This window comes from Penicillium daleae (genome assembly GCF_028827525.1).
Source record: "Penicillium daleae strain IBT 16125 chromosome Unknown utg000005l_segment0_segment0, whole genome shotgun sequence".
In the NCBI taxonomy this organism is placed as follows: Eukaryota; Fungi; Ascomycota; class Eurotiomycetes; order Eurotiales; family Aspergillaceae; genus Penicillium; species Penicillium daleae.
In genome coordinates this window covers 597,003-620,555 of record NW_026623153.1, presented here as the reverse complement: position 1 = coordinate 620,555, position 23,553 = coordinate 597,003, and the positions used below count along the sequence as shown (strand labels likewise).

Below are 23,553 nucleotides of genomic sequence, written 5' to 3'. Positions count from 1 at the left end.
CCAAAACTGAATTTGGACTCTTGATGACAAGCACATCGGGGCCAAGTGCCTCGGTAAATGCCGAAGTCACAACACAAGCTCGCAGTTGTCAGAAATGCAATCGACGAAAAACGCGGTGCAGCAAGACCCAGCCATGCACTAGTTGCGTCAAGCTAGGGATAGAATGCATTTTTCCACCTCCAGGCCGCGCACCACGGAGGAAGAAACGAGCATTGAAAGCGGAGCTTGTTTCCAAAGTCAAGTCTCTTGAACAGAAAGTTCGAGAGCTTGAAGATGAAAGAAATTCCCCGCAATCAGATGCTGGTGCGAATAATGAGGAAGCATCTACTCGCACCATTCCTCAACCTTTAACAGCTCACGCGCAACATGCGAATCACCCAACGACCTCAGTCGGAGACCATTTAGAGGGCCGATTTGGCCAGCTCATGGTCGACGGAGACTCTAGTCGATATGTGAACCATGAGGCCCTTGCTAGCTTCCGAACGGACGTAAGTCTAATTGTGTTCTTCTCTACTTCGAGCTCGACTAACGGTACGGCAAGATTGGCACGCAGAGCAAGCCCACCGTTTCAGACTCACCAAAACCTTATGATGCTAGATCAACCAGAGGAAACAATTCAAATTCATTCATATTCGGATACGGGCTTTGGCTCACTCACTCCGTGACTTGCATCCAACGCCCCTCATCAGCCAGGCATTGTGGGGTGCATATGAGAAGAATGTCGCACCACTGATCTTGATTCTTCACAAACCGACGATACGGAATCTAGTCAGAAAAGCCGCAACAAACGCAGAGTTTCTCGATGCAAACTCCGAGGCGCTTGTATTTGCAGTCTACTTCGCGGCTGTTATGAGCATGAAGCCCGCAGAATGCCGGCGCCAATTGGGAGTGGACCGCCAAACGGCAATCCAGCATTACCGCTTCGCAGCTGAGCAGGCCTTATCTCGAGCTGACTTTCTACACGCCCGTTGTCTCTCGGTCCTACAAGCCGCTGTCCTCTTTCTGATCGTTGCGTGGCGATGCGACGATGTGCGCTTCGTCTGGGCTATGACGGCCTTGGTCTACAGACTGGCGCAGGGGCTGGGCCTACACCGCGATGGCGAGAAGCTCGGGCTCGGCCCATTTGAGACGGAGATGCGACGGCGTCTCTGGTGGTATATTTACTTGCTTGATTCGCAGACGTCCGAGCACCAGGCAATGAGCCCTCAGATCTACGAGGGAACATACGATACTGAGTTCCCGCTTAACGTCAACGACGATGATCTATCCCCCGAAGCAACGACTCGCTTCCAAGAAAGAGAAGGCTTTACTGAAATGACATTCTGTTTGATCAGATGCGAGATCAACGTCCGCTATCGCCGCATCCTCAAAGGCACCATGCCCAGTCTTGGACCCACGCGACAGTCGGTTGAGGATACAACTCACGCACTCACGGATATGAGCACGTTCATCGAGAACGAGCGTCTGAAATATTGTGATCTGAGCGTTCCCATTCAATGGGTCGCTGCCACAATAACGCGAATCGCATTAGCCCGATCATGGCTAGTGGCCCACCTTTCGCTCATCGGATCTGACGACCTGAGCTCGGACCTGTGGCAGCAACGGCGTGAAGTATTGTTTCAAACTGCCATCGAGGTCCTTGAATTCACTCATCTACTTGAAAGTAGGGCTGAAACCGCTCACTGGTCCTGGATGTTCGAGATGTATCGGCAATGGCACGCGTTTGCCTTTGTTCTCTCGGAGATATCCGTGCGGCCCCCATCACAAGCTACAGATCGTGCCTGGACTATTGCAAATTTAATGTTCCAGCGATGGCAGCAAGATGGACCACCTCAGGGATGGGTCCTTTGGAAGCCGCTTTCTCGTCTTATAGAACGCGTCACTGCCAAGAGGGCCGATGAGTTTTCGGCGGGTAGTGCTCACCAAATGCTGGTTTCTTTCCCAGCTGATTCCACTCATATTCCTTCGGTCTGGGCATCTCGGCAAACGGAAACAATTAACGGTGATCCCGTTGACCCGGCATCAAATACATTGGCAATGGAAATCTATAGAGATATCGTTCGCGACCTAGGTGTTGGATTAGGTGAAAGTTGATCATGTTCGCTAGATTGCTACGACAAATACTACGCCAGAATAACCCGGTCATATTCTTGTCGATAAATTCAGATAACCCACATTTCACCTTTTTACTGTAGTATTCTTACTGTTGGCACAGCGTACTGTCTCTTCCCTCTCATCACCATAAACCACAAGCTTCGGTGGACCCCAAGAGGCTCCCAAAAAGCTTTGGCCTTCGAGTGTGGATCCGAATACAAAGGACAGTAAGCACTAAGATCCTAGTTTGGTAATTTGTTTGAACTGAATTAAGACAAGGTAACTTCTACGCAAGGCTGTGGCTGCTTATCAAGAGCCCGCGCTTCGGCCTTGAAAGTTGAATATCGCCGAGATCCGATATCTAACCACGTCATCGCCCATACGCCGTACGTGATTTTAACTAACCAGAATCTTCTTGGCTACGTATCCAAGCTCGGACTATCTCTGTAATTACTTTCCATAAGCGAACGCCGAAATGCCAGGGCTGAATAATAATGGACTCTGCTACTTGGAATGTTCCCAGAGGAAATTGTATAAAAAGAAGCTAACCTCTGGACCCACCTTTCTCCATTCATCTCCACAATCATCACAGTCTACTTAGACAGTACACCTTCTGTTCGATACCTATCATCTAGATTACTTGTCCATCTTACTCTCAAGCAATGGCTACAATTCTCATCACCGGTGCCACTGGCAAACAAGGCGGTGCTTTGATCAAAAATCTCATCGAGAAAAAGGCGCCCTTCAAGATCCTCGCTCTCACCCGCGACCCGCAATCAGCCTCTGCGCAAAAGCTCGTCAAGGAGTCGAAGAATATTACTCTTGTACAAGGCGATTTGGACAATCCGAGTGAGATTTTCAAGAATGCACAAGCTCAGACATCGGAGCCGATTTGGGGTGTATTCAGCGTTCAGGTATGAACGGTTTCCTCTCTTTATTATATAATTAGATGATTTAGACGCAGAATGCTAACTAAAGCTGTGCCTAACAGGTCGCTATTGGAAACACATCCGCTGAAGACGTCCAGGGCAAGAACCTGATCGACGAAGCGCTCAAAAACGGCGTCAAATACTTCGTCTATAGTTCTGCCGATCGCCACGGCGAAAAGTCACTCGACAACCCGACTAATATCCCCCACTTCATTCACAAGCATAATATCGAGAAGCACCTCATCGAAAAGACCAAAGACGGGCAAATGAATTGGACGATTCTGCGCCCGACCGGCTTCTATGATAATCTCACCCCAGACTTCATGGGCAAAGTGTTCACGACATCCTTCAAGGTGTCGCTGAAGAGGAAGCCGTTGCAGATGATCGCTAGCAGTGATATTGGTGCGGTTGCGGCACAGGTCTTCCTCAATGCGAGGGATTATAAGGGTCGTGCGATCTCGTTGGCTGGCGATGAGTTGACCTACGATCAGTTCGCGCAGATCTTCAAGGAGAAGACTGGTCAGAACCTGCCGACCACGTTTAGCCTCGTTTCTACGGTTATGATGTTTATTATTAAAGACTTTGGATCCATGTATAAGTGGTTTTATGATGAAGGATTTGCGGCGGATATTGAGGAGGTGAGGAAGATTCATCCTGGATTGAAGGACTTTGGGACTTGGTTGGAGACGGAGAGCAAGTTTGAAACGAAATGAGCTGGGACTAAAGAGGAGTGATGCGAATGTTTGAGAAGTATACGAATAATTAGATTTAATGTTAATAATACATGTTTCGCGAAGAGAAGTCCCCACCCAGGTTTCATAATTTAATCGTCGCAGTCATGAATCGTCAAATTGAGTAGCTATTTTGTCTTCAGCGTAGCGCATCTATATGATGTCGCCGCCAAACCCACCCCCAAATCCACCAAAACCGCCTCCACCAGGTCCATTCCCACGACCGGATGGAGGTCCAAATGGCCCAGGCGGATCATAACGTGCTCCAGGTGGTGCACGAGGATCATATCTACCACCCGCGCCCCCGCTGCCTCCGAAGAGGGGATCATCAAAGGTTGGATGCATCCCGCCGCCGCTACCAAAGCCCGGACCCATCGTTCCACGCAGCGGGTCATTGGGACCGAGACCGGCGGGGTAGAGATCCCGCTCGCCGATGTTATACGGGTTGCGACCACCCGGGAAACCGGGTGGGAACCCACGCGGAGGGCGGTTGATCTCAAACTCGTCTTCGAAACCTGGAGGCGCAAAATCACCTGCCGGGTTCGGTAGTCGGGGCGCAGTAGCTAGGGGATCTTCAAAAGGGTATGGACGCGCAGGTTGAGGAAGGGAGTCGTCGCGAAGGCGATCGCGCTGGCGCGAAGACTCGGCTTGTTCCCGCGAGGTCTGCCTCGGTTCCTCGTAGCCTTCCTTATATAATCCCGGCGCGAGCTTTTGAATGACATTGATCTTAAACAGTCCGATAAGGTCACTCAGTCGAGCGGTCGATATGAATACGTCGCGGAGGGCCCCAGTGAGATTTTCGGTTTGCGAGAGTGGGAGCGCGGATGCGGAGATGAAGTCTTTGGCGGGAATGTCGAAGGAGCTGGTGCGGTCATCGCCCAGCGCTAGAGCAAAGACCACGGCATTATTTCCGAGACGGCTCACTTTTAGCAAATATTGCATCGAGGATTGCGCGTGCGCATATCGAAAGGCGAAGGTGGAGTTGGCATTCCATTCGGCGGGGAGCGCGGGGGACTCTGTTGATGAATCTGTCGAAATGTCAGCAATGAAATGACAAGGCTTTGAAATAGAATATCGATGGGTGTACCAACCTAGAGTATGATCTTCTCCAAGTCCCACTAACCGGAAGTCCACCGCTACCATGCAGGCATGGCCGATCAGAGCCACAGCTTCATATGGTGTTTGGAGGCTCGGCTGACCACTGCTGAGAGCTTTGGCTGCGAGTTCTAGGACGTTGTCCGGGCTCAGTGGATTTGTTCCTGTCATTATGATGATTCGAGATGTGTGTTCACTGGCTGCGATGAAAGGTGCAGAGGAGAAGCGTGATTAAGTAGCTGAAGAGGGGCCCAGGCAACTGGTGGTGATGCAATAAGAGCCGCCCCGCGGATCAACAATGATCCCGAAGCGTGAAGTATACACAGCCTCCTCTGGTCGCTTCGCCTTGGGCATCAACAAGGCGAATCATGAAACTCTGCAGGAATCGCAAAATGGGTTACAAATTTTCAATCTAGATAAATTGCTGACTATAGAGATCATCGCTTCCTATGCTATAACCTATGCTATAACAATTTGCTTGATAAAATCACACAAGGATGAACGAAACACCAAATGCCAAATATGCAAAAATAAACCCCCTATTTTTGAGATTTCCAGAAATTACCCAGCGCCGTCGCCATCGAACGCAGAAAGAAAGAGGGAAAATGAAAAGTGGAACAGAGAAAGAGTAAAAGAAGGAATAAAGAAAACAATATGGGACGCCCGACGAAGATCCACAAACACCATCAAGCTTAAGGAGAACGGGCAATCTCAGCGATCAGGTTTGGCATGTCCCAATGAACATGTCGGATATGGGACTTGTATTTGTCTTTGCGTCCAAAAGCCCTCGTGCATGCTGGGCACTTGAACTTGTTCGCGGAGATGTGAGTTGAGTCGACATGGCGCAACAGGCTGCTTTTGACTCTGAATGTACCAGCATTTGTACACCCGTTCCATTCGCACTTGAAGGTGACTGGTTCGCTTGGGTTAAATGTTAGAACAGCCCAGATAGGGATGAGTATGAGTAAGGATCGGCTTACTCTGGAGTGTCCGCCTGTTGCTCACTGCCCAGATTGCTGGCCCTCAACAGCTTCAACTTCAGGGGTTGTCGGCAGCGGCGACCGTGCCTCGACCGGGGTAGTAGTGGAAGTCGAGACGTTTGGAGGAGGGCTTGGGTTTATCACGGGTTGGCCAACTACTCGGCCCGGGTTCATCATCAATGATGGGGCCTCCCCATAGTTTGCCAAGGCAGATCCAAAGAGCGGGTGGAAAGGACCCGCAGTCCAGGTCCAGAGCCCCGGGTCATATTGGGGTAACGGATAGGGCCATGTCAACATTGAACTGAACGGTAAACAAGGATTGGGATTCGGAAGGAAAGGATAAATTGGCAGGTTCACAGGGGAGGAAATGTCGCTGCCACCCTCCGCGGCTGGGACCAGAGCAGAATCAGACTCCATGAATGATGCATCAGTCGTGGATGATGACTTGTGGAATGACGATGGCATTGTGTTGGGAACAACGATGAAACAAGACGTGGGTAGATAGATGTAGTGGATAGATGAATGGTTAACTGTTCAACAATAAGCTGGTATGGGGATTTGGCGGATATTTAACACAATGAAGTTCAGTGGAAGCTTGTGCCTATCTGAAGCCCAGAGCTCGAGCTTTCGAGCTTTAAGTCGCAGATTCAAAGGACATATTGCCGAATAAGGAAGAAGTAAGGGTGGTCAGGGAAAGAAACTGCCCAATCAACTATGTAGAAATCGCCCCCGATGGGGGCCCGCGGAAATTTCTCATAATCTAGATGGGCGCAATCGGATCGAGATCGACCCGTGCACGCCGCATCGTGGCGCAGCAGGCATACACATGGTACCTCAATCAAGAGATCTATCATCTAGCCACTTAGGTAAACCTAGTCACCAGGGGTTGATTCTTAATATCTTCATTGTACTGGTACCAGGTAGTGCCGAAACAAATAGTGTAAAACCCCTGGAGAACCGACTTTGTCTAGTAGCCACGAGTGTGCATGGATATCATTGTAGAACATCTGAAAAGGAACACATGTTTTGATACATGTGTGTACCCAAGGGCGCTCGCTAGAACGGGTCATTAGCTCCAGAGAGTAAGGAGTGGAGAATCTTGTACCAATTTTGAGGTGGTGACTTGGCAATTTCTCCCTACATTCTTCGAATGTCAGATGTCAGATGTCCCAGGGGCTGCTGCTACCTAGCATCCAAACCATGAAAGTCACATTTAGTTAGCAGAGACCTGAATACAGAAGAATAGTGTAGAGTTGAAATTATTAATTGGTTTTAAGGAATGTATTGAGAAATTATTGGCTAAACTAACCAGAACGACCATTCAGAAGACATTCAAAGGATTTCTCGAGAGGTTAAAGTATATCTAGCGAGGCCACTACTATGATTGCCCGACTCGGATTCTTGAACCACTACTTTGTGAGGCATACTTCTGCTTTCTGACCTCGTACTACCAACAACAATCTTGCTAATTATTGAAGAGTGGTCTTAAGCGCCGTCAAACTATGAGCGATGAGTCCAAAAATGACAATTTTTGTGGGTTGGCCGTCGAGGTCATTCCTTCAGATACACTCTTGCGACTGAGGATTCATGAGCTTAAAAGATATCCCACGATTGGGTCTAAAACATCGCATCTTCGTCATTGCTTTTATAACAAAGAGCAAAAAAATAAAACAATCAAGCACAAGCCCCAAGACCTGGCGTATCAAGCAAATCCGCCATATCCCGATGCACAAGTCGAACATGCGCATTGTATTTATCTTTTCGCCCGAACGATTTCCTGCATTTCGGTGCAGGACACTTGAGCGAGTCCGGGGCAAGGTGAGTCGATCTAATATGTCGCCAGAGAACGGATTCTTTGACGAAAGTACCGGTGTATGTACACCCTTCCCATTTGCACCGATAAGTAGTAGGTTCGGTTGCGCTAGTGCAATAGTTAGATTATTGTATATAAAATTATCTATAGGAATCAACTTACGGCTCAGGGTTTGCTTGTCGATCGTTCCGCGGTGGCTGCGCCTTGATAGCTGTGGTGTAGTGGGTGATAGTCTCTAGTTGTGCTTCGACAGCGGTATTGGGAGGTAAGACATCTAGTGAAGTGCTCGGATTGACAGGTGGGCCCAAAGTCGACGTCCACGGTGGGATCTCGGCGTAGTTTGGTAATGCGGGTCCCTGGCCGAAGAGTGGATGGGTACCCACAGGCCAGGCCCAGAAACGCGGATCATATTGAGTTGACGGCGGGTAGGGCCATGCGAAAATAGGATCAATCGAGAACCATGGGTTAGGCAGGAAATGGTATACCGGTCGGAGATTCATAGAATAATTGTTGCACTCCGGGGTTGGCAATAAAGGAGATGTATGTGTCTCCATTGGCGGCGGGTTAATAGTCGCGATTGAGTCGTGAAACGGCGCTGCCATAATGAGAAGGCAAATAGACAATATTAAACAAACTTCACCAATAAAAGGATCAATAGATGATAGTAGAAGCTTTGCTATCGGTTGAATCTGACATATTTTTGTTTTCGAAGGGTTCAGACTTCGGGAAAGTATGGTCTGTAAGGAGAAGAGCCTGATGTGTCAGTTCACAAAAGAGAGATAAAAGCGAGACAGCTGAGTGTACACAGTCAGGAAGGGGAAAAAAGAATATTACCTCATTTGGTTTAGGGCAGCCATGTGTGGAGCACGAGGCCGATGCCGGGTGGGATGTTCGGTGTGATGACTGAGCAACCCCACTAGCCACGAGGAGGCTTGGTTCGTTTTTGTTCTGTTATTCTGTGTATAACTGCGTCTGGTCGACAGCTGATTGTTCAATAAGCAGTGAGAAAGTGTCATTTGATTGAATGATGATATGCGGTACTAAGACACGGACAGTCCCATAAATTTGATGCTCAAGAAGTATATTGTATATCAATCACACAAGCCCCAAATAATCGAAAATTCTACAAAAAAGTCCCCCACTCTAAAGCATCGACTTGGGGAACTTCTTCATCGCCTGTCTAACACCCAAATCGGCCAAAATCTCCTCGGTCCCGCCCAGGATAGCATCGAACTTGTACGTGCGGTGGAACATCTCAATCACCTTACCCATACCGCTCTGCGTGAGGCCACGGCCACCGAAGATGTTGGTCGAGTGGTCGGCAATCTCCTGGGCGGCACGGGTGGCGTGCGACTTGAGGAGACCGATGGGTCCGCCGAGGTGGGTGGCTTGCTCGGCGTAGGTCATGTTGCACATTTGGTAGGCGATGGACTCGACCCAGGCTTGGTTGGATTCAGTGAGGGAGATCATGCGGGCGAGTCTGGCGGTATGTTAGTCTTTATATGCAAATGTGGGATTGCCAGGGAAAGGGAAGGTGGGATCTCACTTCTGGCGGATGGTGGGTTGCTCGATGAGCTTCTTGTCAAAGACGATACGCTGGTTGCACCACTTCAGGCACTCCTCGACAATAGTCATGGACATGCGCACCACGGCGGCAACCATCATGAATCGCTCGTGGTTGAAGTTGCTCATGATCACGATGAAACCCTTGTGCTCTTCGCCCAGCAGGTTGCCCACGGGGACCTTGACGTTCTCGAACTGCACAAAGGCAGTTGCGGCGGCGGTCGAGTATGAGGTCTTGATCTGCTTGGTCTCGACGCCCTCGCCGCGGGGAATGAGAAGAACGGAGAAGCCCTTTTCGGTCTTGCAGCCGGTCACGAAGTAGTCGGCAAACATGCCGTTAGTGATCCACTTCCTATAGAGAGAGGTCAGTCTATGCAATCTGGACACAAGGACGGGAACCACAACCACACTCACTTGGTACCGTTAACAACATAGTACTTGCCGTCTGGCGTCTTCTCCGCGGTAGTCTTAAGACCAGCCACATCCGAACCAGCAAAGGCCTCAGTAATGGCGAGACACATCTTCTTCTGGCCAGAAAGGACCTCGGCGGTAACCTGCTCCTTCAGCTCCTTATTGCGCAGCCACTGCTGCACCGCAGTAAGCGAGATGGCCATACCAGCCATGTTTCCATCCTGGAAACCACGAGCATTCGCCCGCACCAGCTCCTGCGTGACAATCATATCATGCAGATAATCAAACTCCTTGCCATCAACCGCACCGCCGAGGAGCGTGCGACCGTGCAAGTGCTTGCCAGGACCAAGTCGCATGGCCAGAACATTCGTCTCGGCCATCCGGTTGATCAACTCCTGGCTGATATAAGTGCCATCCTGCTCCTTCTCCTGGGCCTCGGGGGTGACGTATTGATCCGTGAATTCGCGAATGGCCTTTTGCAAGCGGCGATGGCTCTCCTTGTAGTAGGGGCTCTTGAAATGGGGGCGCAACCACATCGGCTCGGCGTAGGGGACGGGACTCAAGGCGCCGATCTTGGGATCGATGACCTCGGGCTTCTCGCCTTCGATCGTGCCGATGCATAGCTGGTCGCGGTACTTCTCGAGAACCTCTTGTCGGTGCAGGTTGTAAAAGTCGGTAGTGGCATCTTGACCGGCGACCTGGGCGAGCACGACACTGCCACCGGGGTGGGCGTCGACAAAGTCCGTCAGATCATATACGCGGTGGTCGATAATGCACCAGAGGGAGTCCTCGGTGTTGTGCTTGGCGACCTCAGCGCGGGTGAGGATTTGGGCGGGCATAGTTAGGTGGAGGGGAAGGGAGGGTATATCGATCGGTAGAGAAAGAAAACGAGAGAGGGAAGAGCTGGCTGACGGCCCGTTGAAGTAGTAATCAGGTGCAGTCGGCCAGATGCGGGCAGGCCCATGGGCTTGCACCGAGCACTGGCGTTCCCCAGGTTTTTGCGCCGCCAATCAAGGCGGACGTGATTTTCAACCGAGGCCCGAGACCAGGTGAGTAATGAAAGATGAAGCATTGTGGGCCAATGGATTTGCGGAGGGTCTGAAGAATGATCCACAGAGCAACGGACGAGCTAACGCGTTACGGAAGTCGTCAGACCATCAGAGGGTCACTTCCGAGGCACGATCGTGCTGGGGGATCCACATGCTTTGATAGAGCGACTGGCTGGCCATGAAATGGTCATCTTGACCCTTCGAGCAGCTATCATATACTGTAGGATAAGGACTTGGGTATAGTCTCAAATAATTGACCGAAGATGGTGGCTATACCCTGGAGATACCGTATTATTCGACGACAGCTCGGCTTAGACCGTGACGTGGATCGAGGTACCGAGGTGGTCGGAAGTGATGGCAAAGTATCGGTATCAAGTCTGTATCTCAAAAGCTTCCAAAAGAGGGAGGCAAGGAGAAAATCATTATTGATAAAAGTTTGCCATCTCCATGAATCGACGTAAGTCAACGAACCGGACAGCCGACTACCATCTTAAAGTCAGGTAGATCCGGCGTCCGGGTCCAGCCACAATGGCTAATCCACTGGACCACCGGCGAGGAGGGTTTGATTCTGGGGATTGGGACTGTGTTATAACCCTTGATGATGGTACTTCCGGGGCGGGACAGTAATCCATTGCCTGAACCAGTATCCTTTTAAAAGGATACCGGATCAGGTTAGAATATTGTTTTGACTGCTGGTTATCTTCCATCCACTTGAATTCCATGGAGTCAGCCGGCCGAGTAATTCTATTCAACAGAAGAGATACGGAATACATCAAATATCTGGAGTTATGAGCTCTTCGACTTTGCTGAATTGCAATGCAATGCAGTGTGTATCAATAATCTATGACCTATGTACAAATCTCAACTCCCCACAGCCACGTAGCAATGAATCATGAAAATACTATGGCCGGCGTCCAGCACCAACCTGCGCCTGATTCACCTGAATCTTCTCCATCGCCTCCTCGACCAACCACAAACAGACAGGTTGTGCATCAGATCCAATACGCCAACTACCCAGGACAACGCCCTTCTGCTCGAGAATATCACTGGCCCGTTCCCACCGGCGGCGCCAGAGTTCTTCTCGCTTGTTCGGGAGGGGTTCGGCAGCGCCGTAGCTGCTCGTAGATGTGCGGCCGAGGGACTGGTTTGATGCAGAGGTGCGGAGGTTCTGCGCCGGGGAGGCAGAAAAGTTGAGGCGTTCAGTGGCGTAGCTGAGGGCTGTTTGGGCGGCGGCTCCTGCGGCAGCAGGGTACGATTGTTTCGTGGCCGGTGCTGCGTGTCGCGGTGTTGATGTCCCGCTGGATCCGGAGCCGGTGGTTGACGAGGCAGTGTTGGACCGTCGTGGAGGGGGGACAGGAGGCGGTGCTTTAGTTCTAGAAGGCAGGTCCTGGTTACCTTCGTTTGTGAATGGTTCTGTGCGAGAGCGAGAGATTGATGGAGACGTGTTCAGGTCGATAAGCGAATCCGTCTTGGCCGAGAGACGTCGAGGTGGCAGTGGAGGGACTGGCTTGCGGCGAATGGTCTCTTGAGAGAACGACTTCTCATTGGTTGTTGCCAAATCAGGAACATCACCGACCCCAGACGCCGTTCTGAGCGAAGATGGCTTCACCGGCTTGCTAGGAGGCAGCCGTGGCTTCGTCGTAGTAGGGACCTGAGGCGATGAGTCTTTCTCCTTCGGATCATCATCGCTGAGGTCAATCAAATCCTCACTGTAGGAGCGCTTCAATTCAACGCCCGGGGGAGGCGCCAGTGGCCGACGTGGCGGGAGTGTCGGTCGGTTGACAACAGAGTCCGAATGGTCTACAAGCTGTGGAGTACTGCGACTGCGAACTGGCTCCGGTTCCAGGCGGCCCACGGATTGATCAAAGAATGGCTTCTTGTCTGGTGTGGTAACGTCTCGAATGAAAATGCCCAGAATGCGACCAGGGTTGGCAAGCACGATATCAGTGTAGACCTCGAGATCTGCCTCGCCGCTATCACCAACGAGGATGAATTTGCGCTCCGGGAAGTCACGCATAATCTGCTCCAAGGAGCCTCGTTTGCGCTCTGCAGTCGGCTCGAAGATGCCTTGCAGCATGCCCGAGTACTGCTTCAAATGGAAAGACCCTGGTGGCAGGCCAACCAGCTTGAAGTACCTCTCCAAAAGGGGATATAATTGCCATGGCGCATTGGAGACATAATGGATCTCCACGCCTTTCTTAGCCACCTGCGTATACCACTCGCTGACGCCATCAACAGTCAGCTCAGCCAGCTCACGGACGAATGTGTTTCGGAACATCTCTTTTGCGCCGCTGGCAATGGCGGAGTGTTTGACTGTATCGTCAATGTCACTGATCAAACTGATGCCCACCGGCTCGATGATATCGATCGGCTTCGCTGCAGACAGATCCTCTGACGCGAGAACTCGAATATGAGTTGGGACAAAGGGCATAGCGGCGCGAAGCTTGAAATGCCCCGACTCATCCGTTAGAAGGTTCCGGGACTCGCTCTGTTCATCGTTGAAAAAGAACACCGTCACCGGCATACCAGCCATGGGGTTCGTCAGGAACGGACGCAGTCGCTCCATCAGGTGGGCATTGGCCATGGAAATCTCATCTTTTGTCATGGCCACAGCTTGGCCTATGGCCGTGCCTGCGCCTGTGCTTGGCCTTGTCCGGTCGGTATTCGAGCTTTTCCAGGCTTGATCTGCATCTTTCTCTGCGGTGTCCACAAGGGTCTGCATTCGTCTATCCACGAGCTCATCCTCGCCCTTACTGGGCACTCGATCAGAGCTCTCATCGGTTGGTGCACCGGAAGGAGCTGGGATTCCGCTCAGCGTTCTGGCCAGCTTGATCATCAGACGATGCTTGCGACTCATTGGACCCCGACTAGGCGCATAGATCCAGCCACGCACGTCGACGTCGACAACCGCATTTTCAAGATAGGGATCCTCCTGGCTGTCCCCGGTAGGATTGCTCTCGTCCGATATGCCACGGTATTCATCGATGGTCTCCGACAACGAATCGCGTCTTCGTGGTGCAGCAGTCTCGCTCTTCTTCTTGGGATCCAATCTTCTTGCGTAGCTGGGGAAAAGTACCATCTCCTCATCGCCTGATCGTGCAATCTCCACATCTGGAAACGCACCGGGTGTATTGTAATAATCCTCCGGAGGCCCACCCCGCTGGCTGGCCCATCGCGATGCATACGACTGGCCAACTTCGTTCGCAGCCTTGATCCACTCATATGCCTTCTTGCGCCGACTGCTCTGGGTAGCACCGTCCCCGCCACCCGTTCCCCATGTTGATGCCATCGAGTCTGTCACAGCATCCTTCGCCCCGTCCCGGGGTCCGTCTCGAATCGTCCTAGCACGTCTTGTGAACGGACTGCCCGGTGTAGCTGTATCGGCCCTCCCACTCCGTAGGAGCAGTCGTCTCGACCCAAAAAGAGACGCGACGAAGCCCCGGCCGAGTCTGCGTCTGCGTGCCGCAAGTCGCGCCTGCCGCTGGACGATAGCGCGATAAATGCGCGATTGGGCTCGGTGTCGAAGCGCGGGGAGGACCTCGTGTCGAATATCCCAAATACGGTTCTGTGTACGCCGAGTAGCGTGGGGACCGACGAGGATGCGAAGGAGGGATGAGAGTCTGCTAGGTCGGCCCGGGGCTCGCGACAGAGGTTTCCACTTGGAGAGCAAGTAACTCGCTGTGGGTGGCTGTCTGAAGGGGAAAAGTCTTGACCGGGCGACTGGCCAACGAAAGTATGGTTTGGGAGCCAGGTTTTTCTGTAGTATGGAAGGGCTTGGGTTGGTGATGCCTCACGGCGAGGGGACTCGGCCCTGCTTCGGTGCGGTCGACCGACTCGAGGTGATAAGGATAAACTAGCGCGAGAAGAGAGCACTTTAGGAATGAAGACCATCGATAGTCACATCAGGTCACTTACACAGTAGAAGTCAGAGACAGCGCTGATGCAGGACGCTAAGGATATGCGGTGGACAGCAGCTCTGACGGAGCTGAGCCTCGGACGTTTCTTGCGCGTCTCTGCGGGGAGCGGAGCCGCCATGACGCCAGTTTGTTTCGGGTCAGTTTCCAAGGTGGATTGCTTCACAAGCACACTATGAAAGGTCCCCCGATCATGAGCAGATAGTCGGTTCATTTTCCGATTTTACTTGAAGTCATATGTGCTTGATGATCATATTTCTGTTTAACGATCCAATACATCTTCTGTGATATACATTGGGACCATTTCGATTTCTAAAATTCCCCGAACATTGTTGATAAATATGGAAGTGCTAACAGATATCCCTCTCATTATTAACCAAGATTTTATCTGTTAATTGAGACCGCTACTAGCTATCTCAAAAACACTTCACGGGAAACCCGTGTCTAATAATGAAAGAACATAGTGTTATTAGTGAGCTACGCACGTAGCTGGTCGAGTACTGCGAAGAAGAGTGCAAACAGTGCAAATGCCGCCTTACCACATACAGAAGCAGCCATCGCCAACCATCTTGTTCAATCACCTGGAGTTAATAGTCCAGATGTAACGACATTTAGGTCTCTTGGCTCTAAATGTTCTAACTGACATGCAAGACAGCCTTTGCCCCCTGTTTTCGCGAGGGCCGTCCTCTCTACATTTCGTCACACCCTTCGGCACCACGTCCAACGAACAGACTATCTAAGGCTCATATTATGCGTCCTTGGAGGGGTTCCCTCTAAGCAGCATTAATTTTACACCTTGTCATCAATTCCACATTTATCTCTATCGCACTCGCTGATACGATAGAGAGTCGCTGCAGGGGCGATGGGCCGACCACCATCTCTTGTCCCACCATGCAGATTCTGTCAGAAGCAATTCAAGCGACAAGAACATCTTCGGCGACATGAGCGCACGAAACATTGAAGAATACAAGTGAGAAAATGAAACTTGTTGATTGTAAAGTCCTGGAAATACTGAACTAATTCGAAGTAACACCAGAGCGCCTCCCATGCAAAATGGTATATCGTACAGCACCGTCTAGTATGCAGAATGACAGCCAACGCCGCCTACGCACTATCCTCGGTATAATTGACTTTCTTCGCGCGACTACTACGTCGAGTCGACGTCTGGGCGGTAGTCATGGTATCCTCCATCTCGACAGACAAGCTACTCAACTCCTCCGACTCTGGCGTCAACTCGATTTGTTCAGCCTTTCGTTTCGTGCGGGACTTGATAGACGGCGTCCGCCGAGTTGGAGTCTTGGGTGCTTTCTTCAATGGCGACTCCGGTTCGCCGTTCGGGGTAGTAGGCTCGCTCTTTACCTTCTTGAGGGCGGAGCGCTTCGCTGCACTTGCAGCGGCCTTGGGTTCCGCGACTTTCTTCGCCGGACGGAGCCATTCTTCCATTCCCCGAGGCCAATATATTCTTCCGTCTGGTCCGCCCATGCCCACTTCATCTTCGGTGATGTTGCGAGGTGGAGGTACAGACCCCTCGAGATCGACGAAGCCACCGTTCTTTTTAGACTTGCGAGGGGGCTTGAATGGCTTATTCTCGTCTGTCCGTGTGTATGGAATTAGATCATTGAATAGGTCGTATCCAGGTAGTTTGAATGTGCGCATTAATTCAAACACTGCTTGCTCTTTATCTTTGGCCTCAATCATGAGGTCCATCGTAGGGTCACAGGGTGGTAAAGTAGCCACGCGATTGCTGTGCTTGCGTCGTTGACGAGGAGTGATGGCCGCGGAAGTTTGCTCGGAATAATGCATCTTTTGTGTGATATTCTTCCGCTTCCAGGTAGCGGCAATACGATCATAAAGTGGGATAATGTCTTGCGTGCCTTCGCGCACCTCGTTCGCATCGAATAAGATGTTGTGGTGGTGGTAGTCAAGTACTAGAGGAATGTTCAATTCCTCGCAGATGGGGAGAAGATCATGAACAGTCCAGCTGACATCGTCATTCTCCAGAACCAGTCGATTCTTAATGTCCTGCGACAACACCGCATAATTCTCACGGAAGCGGTCCAATGTCGCCGCTTTGTCACCGAAAACACCACCCATGTGTAGAATCATGACCGCATCGCGATCTTGCTGCGGGGGCAGCTTGAGAAGCTGTAGCATCTCTGAGTGATACTCGAGATCTCGATAAGAGCTTTCGACAACTTCTCGCCTCGGAGATCCCAGCTGTGTGAACTGTCCCGGATGAACGGAGACTCGATGGCCTAGTTCTGCAACCACTCGGCCCGCGTCTGCGAGAACCTCCGATGCGAACGGGGTAAGTTTGTAGCCGTACTCTTTGTGGCTAGCAAACGGGAACATCTCACTACTGAGGCGCATGAATTTGATGCCGTATTTGTCATTCCAGCGCAGGAGTTTGACTAGGTCGCGCGAATTGGCGAGGCCGAGTGCCTCGACAAATGCCTGCCCCCGCGCTACATCCGCTGGTTGTTCGCGATCTGGACGGTTCTTCGTGGCGTGTGGAGGCTGATCTGGATCTTGAAGCGGATGGCGGTTCTCCAATATGGAGGCAATGCGACATGTACGAGAGCAGAAGACGGGTGGATTGGAGTAACGGAGATAGGTATTCAAGCAAGCCTGCATTAATCGATTAGCATTGAGACCTCGGGCAAGGAGAAAGACACATGCTCCACTGGGCGCAACATGAACATACATATCCAAGACGCCCTTTCCACGGCAAAGGAAGGTAGCTGCTGTTCACTGGGGGCGGCCGGCCAAGAGCTTCCTGAAGCTCCTCTGCGTCCACGGGGACCTCTTCATCAGATTCCGGATCAAGAGCAGCCTCCGCCCGACCAGTAGACAAGGGCACATCCCCATTCAAGATATCGGCGGGGTTTGCATCGGCGATTGTTGGATCCACCGCCATGGCCACAGTTTCCGAATCAATGAAGTCCTCGATATCGCGTGCAAGATTCTGGGAGAGAGTGCGAGGGGACGATGCGATAAGCTTGCGAGGGCATGTCGAGAATTGTGCTGGGCCAGCGAGGCCATTCAGACGAGTCAAACGACGTATGCGCAAAACCGGTCGAGCCGCATGACGAACATCGGCCAGAAGCAGGGCGGGTGGACTGGCACTCGCCACGGTCATCGATCGATCGGGGTAGCTCCGTGACGAGGGGTGGCGACAACCCCCTAAGCCAGGGGTTGGGGGCCCAGCATGCCGGATATGCGGTGCACGCAAGAGTCGTGCAAAAGACCGACACATGCAGCAGTAGTACTACCCAGCCTTGAGCAGGAATTGGGGAGGGAGTTGATTGTGAGAGATGAGGTGGTCAATGGTCGGCGGCGGGATGATGGCGCGCTAATCGCGACCACGCGACGCGGAATTGAGTTGATAGGCCAGATTGGGCTAGATAGATCAGATGGATTTGCTCAGGCTGCACAAGGAAAGGTAAATAGAGTCAAATATGTATTCTCGATAATTATGATCTCGAAATGGTGTTCAAGATAGAATTATCATCCATAGAAAGATATGAAACATATGAGAAGAGAAAACGAGAAATCGAGATGGCCATGTACCTAATCCAAGACACTTGAGATTGCCATGGACTAGTCCAACATGAACGTCATCGAAGTAAAGATTGGATTGAGAGCAAGACTGTTCAGTATGATCGGGTAAAAGGGAACCTATGTACCTAAGGATAGGACAGGAATACTAACATGACGAGCTACTATTAGCCTTCCAACTACTGTAGACTACGCTCTGATGCCCAATGGTTGGGAGACTTTCCATCAAAATGGATATCTAGCGAGGATTAAACAACCAGAACTGCTATTAGTAAGATGAACAGATAACGTATTTCACGGTCGACCGGGCCACACGGCCGTCCGGGCCACCCTAAAACACTATACTAAATACGATTTTCTAGGTATCAATATATCAACAACGAGAAGATGCCTCTACGTGGTTTCTAGTATGCTATAATTCCCTAGCATTAGAAATAGCTCAGCATAGCTAATATGTACAGAAAACGATTATCTACTTGTATTACAAAAAATACGCCCTGATCAAGCGATGTAGATATATATATTAACATTGTCATACCCCAAAGTATTTCTTGAGCTAACAAAAATGCCTGGAATGGCATATTCAACACTAAGATACCCTAAGACTATATGATTAGCCTTGAGCGTTGAAATATGAAGTTGTGAATTATTGCATTTAGTATGGCGTTTTGGGGTGGCCCGGACGGCCGTGTGGCCCGATCGGCTGTGAATTACGTTATGGCAAGGTCTTTGAAGTCATTCGCGTTACAGGAGCTATAGTGATACATACCGTGCGATAGTCCCATCCTCCTTGCTGGCTCTCCATGTCTATGCGAGGAGAGCGCGCACCTACCGTGATGCGGACCTTGGAGTATTCTTGATTGCCCAGCATGTCTGTGATAACCACTGGATCGGTAGTGCCCCTGAATTGTGGCATGCGGGTTTCTCAGGGATAGAACGCGAACCGGATGAAATAATCCACCCCTGAGACCATAAAAGCAGGTGTGGTCGCATCCCTGGAAACTCCTAGCTATATAGGACACAATCAGAGTCTCGGTCCACTATATCGATCCTTTAAAACGCTTTCAGAGATGAAAGGGCATATTTGACAACAAGTAAAACCCATGGGAAGACTGTGTATGGCTATCAAAGACCGGAGGCTGAAGACACTCCTGTAAGAGAAAGCAGGGGCCGCCAGGGGCGTGTCGTGGAACTCTACTCAATTCAACGCATAGCAAGTGATTTCCCCAAAAGAAAGCAAACGAAAGACCCTAAATACTATAGACACCGTCTGAACTCGAGGGATACTGCAAGAATTGTCTCGGCCGGTCTATTATCCAACTTGACTCCTTCGCAGACCTGATTGTTCCGTATTGCGCTCAAACCACCCTTTAATTCTTGTTTAATATGTGAGATCATTGTCGGATTCCCTGGCAACTAGGTTCTCGGAGAATAATTTGGACGCGGAATGAGGTGTTCCTGCGCTTGTGGCTGTCATATTTTGGAGGCGTACACATTTCATTCCTCTTTCGAGGTATGGGTGTTGACCGGAGGTTACGCGAGATATCAAACACTGGTTTAACGTTCATAAGTGCTCACTTTTGAGGTATACTTCGCGAGATTCCTTATAAAATGAAACGTGCCGGAGACATCTTAATTTGCGCTCCGCGACTTCCTCATAGCTGCTGAATTGCACGATCATGTCTTGTTCAACAAGTCAAAGTAAGAGCGTATGGGCGCCGTACATTCTTCGCGTTGCGAGGTCGAGAACGTACCCGGGAAACGACTCGGGGTTGGATCGCGGGTTGATGGTATTCCCCATTCCTCTGGTGAACGCGAGAGAATGCTGGAATCCAACGAGTATTTATTTATACTTGGTGTTGTCGAATTTGCCTACTCTTGCTTGTTCAACTGTCTGTCTTGTGAAAAAAAAGTTGAGGAATTATACCCTGGTGGTTGTTGCTTGACTACAGACTGTTGACTTTTGATACGCATTTTCTTCCACACACCCATCTGATACTATACCTCTTGTAAGTTTATACCAGAGGGCGAGCCAGAACTACCATCTTACTGACGAAACTCAGACCACACAAAATGAAGGGCATTGCCATCCTCGCCGGCCTGCTGGCTACCGGCGCCTCAGCACACATGCAAATGATGAAGCCCTATCCCATCCGCAGTCCCCTTAACAAGAACAGCGACGAGAAGAAGGACTACTCCTACACCAACCCACTGCAACCATCCGGTAGTGACTACCCGTGCAAGGGCTACGCCAACGACACCTTCCAGTCCCAAGCAAGCTACTCCCCTGGTAAGAGTTACGAGCTGGAGCTCGACGGTAGTGCTGTCCACGGCGGCGGTTCCTGCCAGCTTGCCTTGACTTATGATCGCGGTGAGACGTTCAAGGTCATTGAGTCCATGCTCGGCGAGTGCCCTATTTCCAAGAACTATACCTTCCAGATTCCGTCTGATGCACCCACGGGCGACGCCCTGCTGGCCTGGACGTGGTTTAACAAGGTCGGTAACCGGGAGATGTATATGAACTGCGCGATGGTCACTATTGGTGGCTCTGGAGGTGGTAACAAGAGTCAATCCAGTTCCAGTTCCAGCAAGGGATCGCACGGCAGGAATATGATGCACGAGGAGATGAGCGTTGAGGAGATGCAGCACATGAACCACCCACCGATGGAGCATACCATGGAGGAACGTGACATGAACGATGTCTCCGTGATGGTGGACCAGTCCAAAGCCACTGCCTTTGACAGCTTGCCTGACCTTTTTGTCGCCAATGTTGGTCAGACCGGTGGCTGTGTGACTATCGAGGGTGAGTCGGTAGACTTCCCGGAGCCTGGTCCACACGTAGTGGGCAAGACCGATGGCAAGGGCAAAGGCTACAAGTGCACGGGCAACGCTCCTTTCCTCGGCAGTGACAGCACCAGCAGCGATACCAGCTCGTCCAACTCGACTACTTCTACCAACTCGTCGATCTCGGGCTCTGCCAAGGACAACAGCACTTCCTCTTCCAATAAGGCCGGTGACAAATCCGATAAGCAGGCGAACGACGACTCCAACAAGAAGTCCGCCAGTGCCACTCGCAGCACTACCACCACCTGGGCCACTCGCAGCACTACCACCACCTGGGCCACTCGCAGCACTACCACCACCTGGGCCACTCGCAGCACCACCACCAGGGCCACTCGCAGCACTACCACCACCAAGGCCACTCGCAGCACTACCACCACCAGTGCTCAGTCAATGACCATGATTACCTCAGCCTCCAGCTCTCCCTCTTCTGACCCCCGCGTCTTGAGTGGCCAGTCGAGCCAGGTTGCTTCCACCAGCAGTGCCTTTTCCAACTACGATGGCCAGTGGACTTGCACTTCTGGCGAGATCCTGTGCTCTCCTGATGGATACACCTGGGCTATGTGCTCCAACCAGCGGCCGATCTTCATGGGCAATGTCGCCGCAGGCATGACTTGCCGCTTCGGCCAGATGGTTCGGTCTGGCTAATAAGAAGCTTCTGCAGTATGTAGGCATGTTTCTCTCTTAGCAAATGCCCTACCTCGACCGACTGGGACGGTTGAGATCGGTCTCTGCGCTTGTGTTTTGTCTGTTCTCTTGTTCTTGTTTTCCTCTGTCGACGGTGATGACAATCCGTGTCGGTGTTGATGTCCTCATGTTCTTGATCTTCCTAATGACTCTTCTGTTATGGCTTGGTTCTTGTTTTTTAACGTTTGGAAGTCTGGAGTCGGGTCTGTTTGTCGGGTGGTTTCAGGGTTATGTCTATGTAGTATTAGGAACAATACAAATCTTATACGAATACTGTCTATGCTACTCCTTATTAGGAACGTGGTTCATATAGTATCAATGAATTGAATAGTGTTATCATTATATTCTTTGCACGGCCGTCGAACCATGCTTATCCAGGTGACAAATCACTTTGTCCCAGAGTATAGTGTACATCAAATCTCTCAAGCAAAACATGGTATCTCAGCTCAAAATGGCGTAAGGGTTCATACAATCATCAACTGACACCGTTGACGGTAGCAGGTGGCCAAAAGAAGTATAGGGGCCGGATGTCTAACAACAGTCAATCGACAGCGAGCATCCAGCCCCCAAGCCCTTGCCAGCTATATCAAAGCACACTCGTGTCCGCATCCACAAAGGCAAAACTTAGATGTTACCAGTGTAGGCAGAGCCACCATAGCCATAGCCATTCTGCGCACCCGTAGCGGGGGTACCGTTGGCGGCATGCTTCTTCTTGCCCCACGAGCCGAACCAGTTCTTCTCGGGCTGCTTCTCAGCGCCCATCTCGATGTCAACTGGGGTGGGGTGGGTGGGCAGAGCGTCCACGCCACCACTGGCCTCGGGGTTGTTCTTCTTGCGGCTCCACCACTTACGGCTGGTGCCGTAGGTGTAGTTGTTGGCGGGAGAGGGGCCGAAGCGCTTCTCGCGCTTGTGGTGGCGGGCCAGGAGGACCTGGAATAAGATGGAGATGAGGAAGAAGAAGCTAGAGGAGAGAGTCAGTACTGGATCATTATGGTGGGAGTGTGGTGGTGGTGGCGGTGGGAACCAAAACTGTGCAACTCACATTCCAATAATCGAGACTGCAAAGACAACCTTCTCCAGCTCGCAGGCCATCTTGAAGCTGGTGCCCGCGGGGGTATTGGCGTTGTTATCGGCATTGCCGTTACCCAGCGGGGTGTTGACGTTTCCACTGCACGTTTGGGTGCCGTTACGGGTCAAAATGGCGATCGCGATCATCGCACCCACGAAGCAGACATCCAGCACGACAGCGAGGAAAGCGAAGAAGGCCACTCCGCCCAAGCAGCAGACGAAGATTGTGCCCAGAATACCGTACAAAGCACCCGCACCAGACAGACCCTCCACGGCCTTGATCCAGGTGGGGATGTCCAGGTTATGGCGGGAGAGGACGGCGAGGAAGTATGAGAAGATACCGAGAATCACTGCCGAAGCAAGGAATTGCAGCACTCGAATAGCGAGGCTGAAAAAGCGCAAGATGACTCCGCCGACTCCCATGATGAATGATGGAACTTGGTGAAGATTGGGAGGTGTGGAAGATGGCTGGATGAAATGAGTATTTAAAAATTGGCCAGCCCGAGGCAACAGGATTCAGGGCCGATTAAAAGAAGACGTACCCTTTCCAGGTGCGACGCAATAGTGGTAGATCAGTGGAGACCGGCCCCAACGGATCCCTGGCGCAGCAGCAGTCCTGAATGGGCGTAGGATGGTCTGCGCCACAAGGCGTGCCTTTAACCAGCGACTAGCGTGGACTCGGTGATGTCAGAATGTGCAAAAAGCCGTTGCTTGGTTGGTCGCTGATTTGCGGAGGGTGCAAGGTTGTTGAGGATCGAAGGCCCACCCTGCCGCTTTGAGTTTGTCGACCTTCTTTTTCTGGACCGAAATATTCATCAGT

At 51.3% G+C, this 23,553-nt stretch overlaps 10 protein-coding genes across 10 annotated transcripts; 3 read left to right on the top strand and 7 right to left on the bottom strand.

The window, feature by feature from the left end:
* Positions 1-23: 23 nt before the first annotated feature.
* On the top strand, positions 24-2,094 carry N7458_004516 (C6 transcription factor; the record flags this gene model as incomplete). Its single annotated transcript, XM_056907898.1, has 2 exons — positions 24-488; positions 598-2,094. The coding sequence occupies 2 exons, from the start codon at positions 24-26 to the stop codon at positions 2,092-2,094; spliced, it is 1,962 nt and encodes a 653-aa protein (XP_056766516.1).
* A 662-nt stretch (positions 2,095-2,756) lies between these two features.
* On the top strand, positions 2,757-3,736 carry N7458_004515 (uncharacterized protein; the record flags this gene model as incomplete). Its single annotated transcript, XM_056907897.1, has 2 exons — positions 2,757-3,008; positions 3,086-3,736. The coding sequence occupies 2 exons, from the start codon at positions 2,757-2,759 to the stop codon at positions 3,734-3,736; spliced, it is 903 nt and encodes a 300-aa protein (XP_056766515.1).
* A 171-nt stretch (positions 3,737-3,907) lies between these two features.
* Positions 3,908-5,020, bottom strand: N7458_004514 (proteasome inhibitor PI31 family protein; the record flags this gene model as incomplete). Its single annotated transcript, XM_056907896.1, has 1 exon — positions 3,908-5,020. The coding sequence occupies one exon, from the start codon at positions 5,018-5,020 to the stop codon at positions 3,908-3,910; it is 1,113 nt and encodes a 370-aa protein (XP_056766514.1).
* A 521-nt stretch (positions 5,021-5,541) lies between these two features.
* N7458_004513 (C2H2-type zinc finger protein) lies at positions 5,542-6,294 on the bottom strand (the record flags this gene model as incomplete). Its single annotated transcript, XM_056907895.1, has 2 exons — positions 5,542-5,770; positions 5,855-6,294. 2 exons carry the CDS (start codon positions 6,292-6,294, stop codon positions 5,542-5,544), a joined length of 669 nt encoding a protein of 222 aa, XP_056766513.1.
* A 1,209-nt stretch (positions 6,295-7,503) lies between these two features.
* Positions 7,504-8,196, bottom strand: N7458_004512 (uncharacterized protein; the record flags this gene model as incomplete). Its single annotated transcript, XM_056907894.1, has 2 exons — positions 7,504-7,750; positions 7,805-8,196. 2 exons carry the CDS (start codon positions 8,194-8,196, stop codon positions 7,504-7,506), a joined length of 639 nt encoding a protein of 212 aa, XP_056766512.1.
* Positions 8,197-8,785: 589 nt separating this feature from the next.
* Positions 8,786-10,455, bottom strand: N7458_004511 (acyl-CoA dehydrogenase family protein; the record flags this gene model as incomplete). The annotated part of the gene is made up of 3 exons (XM_056907893.1): positions 8,786-9,122; positions 9,189-9,557; positions 9,620-10,455. 3 exons carry the CDS (start codon positions 10,453-10,455, stop codon positions 8,786-8,788), a joined length of 1,542 nt encoding a protein of 513 aa, XP_056766511.1.
* Positions 10,456-11,566: 1,111 nt separating this feature from the next.
* N7458_004510 (phosphatidate phosphatase App1 family protein) lies at positions 11,567-14,700 on the bottom strand (the record flags this gene model as incomplete). The annotated part of the gene is made up of 2 exons (XM_056907892.1): positions 11,567-14,353; positions 14,581-14,700. The coding sequence occupies 2 exons, from the start codon at positions 14,698-14,700 to the stop codon at positions 11,567-11,569; spliced, it is 2,907 nt and encodes a 968-aa protein (XP_056766510.1).
* Positions 14,701-15,683: 983 nt separating this feature from the next.
* N7458_004509 (UV-endonuclease UVE-1) lies at positions 15,684-17,718 on the bottom strand (the record flags this gene model as incomplete). Its single annotated transcript, XM_056907891.1, has 2 exons — positions 15,684-17,207; positions 17,284-17,718. The coding sequence occupies 2 exons, from the start codon at positions 17,716-17,718 to the stop codon at positions 15,684-15,686; spliced, it is 1,959 nt and encodes a 652-aa protein (XP_056766509.1).
* Positions 17,719-20,210: 2,492 nt separating this feature from the next.
* N7458_004508 (putative extracellular protein) lies at positions 20,211-21,626 on the top strand (the record flags this gene model as incomplete). Its single annotated transcript, XM_056907890.1, has 2 exons — positions 20,211-21,201; positions 21,391-21,626. 2 exons carry the CDS (start codon positions 20,211-20,213, stop codon positions 21,624-21,626), a joined length of 1,227 nt encoding a protein of 408 aa, XP_056766508.1.
* Positions 21,627-22,289: 663 nt separating this feature from the next.
* On the bottom strand, positions 22,290-23,156 carry N7458_004507 (uncharacterized protein; the record flags this gene model as incomplete). Its single annotated transcript, XM_056907889.1, has 2 exons — positions 22,290-22,626; positions 22,708-23,156. 2 exons carry the CDS (start codon positions 23,154-23,156, stop codon positions 22,290-22,292), a joined length of 786 nt encoding a protein of 261 aa, XP_056766507.1.
* Positions 23,157-23,553: the final 397 nt, after the last annotated feature.